Below are 5,697 nucleotides of genomic sequence, written 5' to 3' on the forward strand. Positions count from 1 at the left end.
ATGCAGCATTTAGAGGTGTGTTTGTAGTAGAACCGTTTTCAAAGGCGCTGATGACGTTCATCAGGTTCTGGAGGCGTTCTTGCAGTTGCGTATAGCATCCGGAAAACAATTAGCATAATTGACTCAAAGACTTTGTTCTCCTCCCGAGTCCAGACCCGAGGTTGAGGCGGCTGAGACTGAGGTGGTTGATAACCACATATGTCTGCAAAATAATTCTACTGTGTCATCTTCCTTATATCCGGTTGCGGCTCGGGCTGAGGCTGAGGCTGAGGCCGAGGCCGCGGCTAGGAACGAGATGGTTGATAACCAGATATACCAGAGAAATAATGTTCTGTCATCTTCATAGCTTCCGCCTCCCGCCGGCGGTTTTCCATAGCTTCCAGCAAACATTCATCAATAACCGTCTTGAATTGTTGGTTGCCGTCCAAAGAATGAAGTGGTTGATTATCCAGGATAAGCAGATATACGATATCGTTCATATCCATATTTAAAAGAGCATTTATTTCCTCTTCAGTCATTCCTGCATTATTTACTTCTTGCATTCGTTCTTTTTTTCTTAAGTTTTTTGCTTGATTTTCTATTCTTGAATATGTATTTATATAAATTTTACTTTGGAACATAGATTATTCAAGTTGCGATTATATTTTGGATAAAATCCAAAATGATTTTCTTTTATTTAGTTGAGACTAAATTTTGGATAAAATCCAAAAAAAAAATTATTTTCAAAATTTTATTTGTGGATCTTTTATTTCTTGGTACTAGTAAAAAAAAAAAGTAAAGACTCACGTATATTTTTTATGTAAAATTAATAATTAAAATTATTAAATAATTTAATATATTTAATTAAATTATAATAAAATATTTTTTAGTAATTTATTGTTAATAATTCAAACAGGTTATGAATTTAAAGTAATTGTTTAATTTGCTATCAGTAAATACTTTTGTAATAATATAAAATATTATTATATTAAAAACTAGGAATATGATTTTTCTCTATAAACGAATATATATATATATAATTTAAATTACTAAAAAAATTCATAGTCCTTTGATGTCTTCAAAATATGCATTTAAAAGTTGTAACAATAATAAATTAATAATCAATATATAAATTTTTTAGCTAACTTTAAATAAGAATATATAATTGATTAAGAAAAAAATAATGAAACAATGCTAACAAGATGAGTAAGCAATAACCATAAAGGTATAAGTGACTGATTCTAAGATTTGAATTTGAAAAGTCGAAAGAAAATTAGGATATGTTATGTGAATGATGCGTGAAAGATTAGAAATTCTTTGACTTCATTACAATCCCATAATTTTCTTTGAAGTTTTCTCGTTTCAGCAATCTTTGTATATACTATTTGAGGTGCACCAAATCTAATAATTCTAATCATATGTGTAAATTTTAGATCAAATTAGACCTATATCGAATATCAATCTTATATTGAGAGAGATAGAGAGAATATTTGAATTAATTCGGTAACTCAAATATTTGTTTATATTATATGATATTACAACGTATATGTTTCACCATAACTAACAAATCCTTATAAAATAAAAAATCATTGATCCTGTGAAAATGTTATCAACCTAATGGAAGGAAGAGCACAAGAGCAATAAATCAAAATGTTTGAAGTGTATTAAAAGTATGAATGATAATCTCATCTTCTACCAAAGCTAATGTTAGTGTTTTATATACATACATAAGTACATGTATATGAAACTTCTAGATCAAGTTAACTAAATTATATGAAACTTTTAGATCAAGTTAACTAAATAACCGATAAAGTTAACAAACTAGCTCTTAAAACCTTCACTCTTTCTGAGGCGCCATGTAAAACATGCAATAAACATGACCATATACATCAGATAACACTTCTTACACCTTAGGTGCCGGCTTACAATATTCAGGATAGATCCATGGTTTGAACGCCTCATTATCCGCACAATGCTGAGTGTAACCAACATAATAATTAAAACCAATTATGATAATTATAGAGGCTCAATGTAAGTTTTGGGAAAGCTAAATTTTCTTGATTCAATTTCTATGATTCAATAATCTAGTGGTGATGGCACTTGTTTGAACAAGTAAAAACTCAACAAAGATCAACATATGAATGTCCAAATGTATTAATAGATTATAGAAAGGGCAAGGGCTAGAGAAAACTTGGTGATTTAAAGGGTGTTTTCACCAATACTTAACTTCTTAGAGTTATCATAATTTATCAGCTCTATCATACATGCAAGACTATAAAGAAATATAGTTCTGAAGTATTAGGAATAGGATCATGTGGGCAAAGAAATAAAAACAGATATTTATTAATAATAACATGAATATTTTACATAATTAGTAGAAATAGATTGGAAAAGAAAAATTGATTGCAAAGTAACTTATAAACTGTTCCAAATTAGTCAAGAAATTCTTGAAAATTTTGTTCAATACCATTAATTGTAAAACATGTGAGCCTTTATAAAACATGATTGTTCATTGTCTCCAACTTTCCTTAATGTTAAATGTGTTTAAGTGATGAATAGCATGTAGCAAAACTTCTATCTTGTTCCCAGAGAATCTACTTATTTCGCGCTATGGTTATACATGTTATTAGGTGGATAAGCAGACAGCTCAACATTATTAGTTGAGCAGGGCACGAAGAGCTAGAAAATTAAATTGTGCAGGATGCTGTAATATCAAATTATACATACCGTCAACCAAAAAACAAATCCACGTAAGAGGGTCAGACGTTTAGGATAATCACCACGAACTGATTTTAGTTTTTTGTTCAGATCTGCAAGATAAGCATATAAGTATGACTCATTGTTGCTAGTCTTCTGAAACAACATCTAATGAAGCTAGACAAAAACATATTTCCATTTCATGTATTTAAGGACCATTCTGGTAAGATAAGTACTCTCTGTCACTTTTAAGTGATTCCATGTTCTATTAGAATAATTGATTGTAGTGAATGAATCAGTTCTAATTCAAATTTAAGTATACAGCTTTGAGCTACATTTGGCGACTATTCAAGGACAAAAATACAAAGATACTCGCATATCGAAAGGAGGTACTAAAAATTCAACTTACCAACATGATGATTAAGAAGAGATTTCCCAAGATAATTTCTCTTACAGGTCCTAGAGCCGCTGCGATGCTCTTTATGGTATTCGACTAGCTTTTTATGTTTCATATATTTAAAAAGCCTCTTATACTCTTCCTCACAGTAAGGCTTCTCCAGCTCTTGCATGAGTTTTTCTCTGTACTTTGTGTATTTCATTGCATTGGCTTTATCATCATGCCAATAATGTTCCAAATTCAACTGCAAAGCAACACATAAAGGCATAATATCAAATGTAAAGTAAAGGGTAAGGGTAAATTCATATATAAAATTATAGATACATACACTTGGAACCTTTCGCCTTCTTTTGCAGAGTGAATCATCATCATCCTCTTCAATCTCCTCCTTTACCTTTATTTCTATGCAAGATGGAGGGTGAATGTGATCACCCTTTGCTATGTGATCATTCTTTTGTGGTGTCTCACCTTTGAGTGTACCCTTGTCATTACCATCATTCTTCTTTGCCTCTGAAGCCCCGCCATTGCAGCTGCCATTAGAGTCCTTAATTGCATCGTTTCTCAATTCTTTTGGTTTCCTACCCCTGCGCTTACCGCTATATTTACCATCATTGTTTTGTGCCTTAGAAACGTCCACAACATTGGCATTGCCATCACCATTGGTATCCTTGACAGCATGTTTTCCCAAACCATTTGGTTTCCTGCCCCTGCGCTTACCAACATAATTTTGTGCTTTTTGAGACACAGCATGAAAATCCTTAACCACGACTAGTCCTGAATCTTTTGGTTTCCTACCCCTACCCCTGCCCTTGCACTCACCCACATGATTTTCTGCCTTTGGGGATACATCATGAGTATCCTTAACCATTTGTCCTAAATATTTTGGTTTCCTACCCCTGCGCTTCTGGCTATAGTCACCAACATTATTTTGTGCCTTTGGAGAGACAACATGAGAATCCTCAATTATTTGTCTCAAATTTTTTGGTTTCCTACCCCTGCGCTTCTCACTATATTCACCAACATTATTTTGTGCCTTTGCAGACACAGCATGAGAATCCTTACCAACATTATTTTGTGCCTCATAAGCCACAGTAAGAGCCACATCAGGGTATTCTATATAAAGATTTTGCTCAGGGATCTCAATTGCATAGCATGTTCCACGAACCTTCACATGATCCAAAAATAATTTGTATTGAGGATCCTCAGCCACATCTCCAGTCAGGGGTTCCTCAGCCACATTAACCAATAAGCTATCACCATCATCCTCCTCGTCTTCCTCAGGAACGTAAACATAATCCAACCAATACTTGTACGCAGTGTCATCTTCCTCTGGTACAGGACAATTGAATGGACTCTTCACACTAATGTATACATCTTCGCAGAGTGGCTCCAGTCCTTTTTTTCTATTACCACTCCTTGAACTAGATGGTTCCACCATGTGTCTTGCAAGGGTGTTGTAAGAATCAATTGAACTTTCTTCATTAGCAGTTGCAAGGTCCTTATTCTTCCCCAATGTCCTTCTCCTCTTCTTGCAATCCATTTGTACTTCTCTAGACAAAAAATTCACACTTTCTTTCTTCTTCATTCTTTGTCTTGACTTCACAGTTTTCAAACACTACCAAAAACCCATCTTCCCTAACCAAAAAAAAAAAAAAAAAAAACACCTTTAGCCATCATATCAATTAAAAACAGAAGAGAAAATCAATCAAGTCTTTTCTCACACAAAAGAAAGTGATAAACGATCACAAAATAGAGACCAGTATGACTGAAATTTTAACAAACAGGTTATGGGGGTAAGATGAAGTTTTCTAGCAAATTATTTTTTCCCCCTTTCAAATCTCTATAACATTGTTTCATGGTTACAGGATACTACTTACTTTAGCTCAAGGAAAAATTAGTCATTACATTACTTTTTATATAAAACAGTTCAGATTATTTTATGATTATTATACGATATAAGGATGAAGATGAGAAACTTGAAAACAGAAAACAATGAAATATAAGGGAAAAGGTGTTAGCAGCAACCATGTTAGTACAAAGAAACAAAAAGAAGCACTTTAAAAAGTAGGTACTTGTGGCGAACCTGAACCCTAATTTTCAACAGAGAGTTGCAGATTGAAGAAACTCGGTTAACTTTACGTGTCTTTTTTTTTTTTTTTTGAAGAATATTGAAAGATGAAGTACAGATTACAGCAGAAGAGTGACAAGTGAAAGCGAAAAGCCGAAAACCACACTCGTAGTGTGGTAGTGAATAGTGAGGTTTGACCGTTGACTAGGTAGTAGGTACAAAATATTCTCTCTATTGAAAATAAATGTAAGAAAAGAAAAGAAAAAAGAAACAGTGTTTTTCGTTCTAGTTTCTACTCTTTTATTTGTTTGCTTGGCTTTTTTTGAAAAAATAGAAAGTATAGCAACCAATTTTTGTTTTTCAATATTTGTCAACTTTTTTTAGGATTTATAATTTAATGTTTAGAGTCAATGGGTTTATAATTTACAATTTAAAATTTAAAATAAATAAAATTATCTTAAAAAAATTAACTGATATTAAAAAATTTGATTCTCTAATATTACTTTTATAAAAAGATAAAAATCTCTCTTTTTCTTGTTGTTCTATATATAATGAT

The 5,697-nt window shown here is 32.3% G+C and overlaps 1 protein-coding gene across 2 annotated transcripts; it reads right to left on the minus strand.

Annotated features, from left to right (window-relative positions):
* Window positions 1-1,620: 1,620 nt before the first annotated feature.
* On the minus strand, window positions 1,621-5,296 carry LOC112795205 (uncharacterized). Of its 2 annotated transcripts, none has more exons than XM_029297952.2 (5): window positions 5,157-5,296; window positions 3,402-4,708; window positions 3,086-3,317; window positions 2,707-2,789; window positions 1,621-1,954 (listed from the first exon to the last, which is right to left on the minus strand). In XM_029297952.2, the coding sequence occupies exons 2-5, from the start codon at window positions 4,656-4,658 to the stop codon at window positions 1,883-1,885; spliced, it is 1,644 nt and encodes a 547-aa protein (XP_029153785.1). In that variant the 5' UTR covers window positions 4,659-4,708; window positions 5,157-5,296; the 3' UTR covers window positions 1,621-1,882. The 2 variants fall into 2 exon arrangements, with proteins under 2 accessions (XP_029153785.1, XP_025692932.1); XM_025837147.3 differs by having other exon boundaries at window positions 3,402-4,703; window positions 5,157-5,278.
* Between the last annotated feature and the right edge of the window lie 401 nt (window positions 5,297-5,697).

Source organism: Arachis hypogaea, chromosome 4, assembly GCF_003086295.3.
Source record: "Arachis hypogaea cultivar Tifrunner chromosome 4, arahy.Tifrunner.gnm2.J5K5, whole genome shotgun sequence".
NCBI lineage: Eukaryota > Viridiplantae > Streptophyta > Magnoliopsida > Fabales > Fabaceae > Arachis > Arachis hypogaea.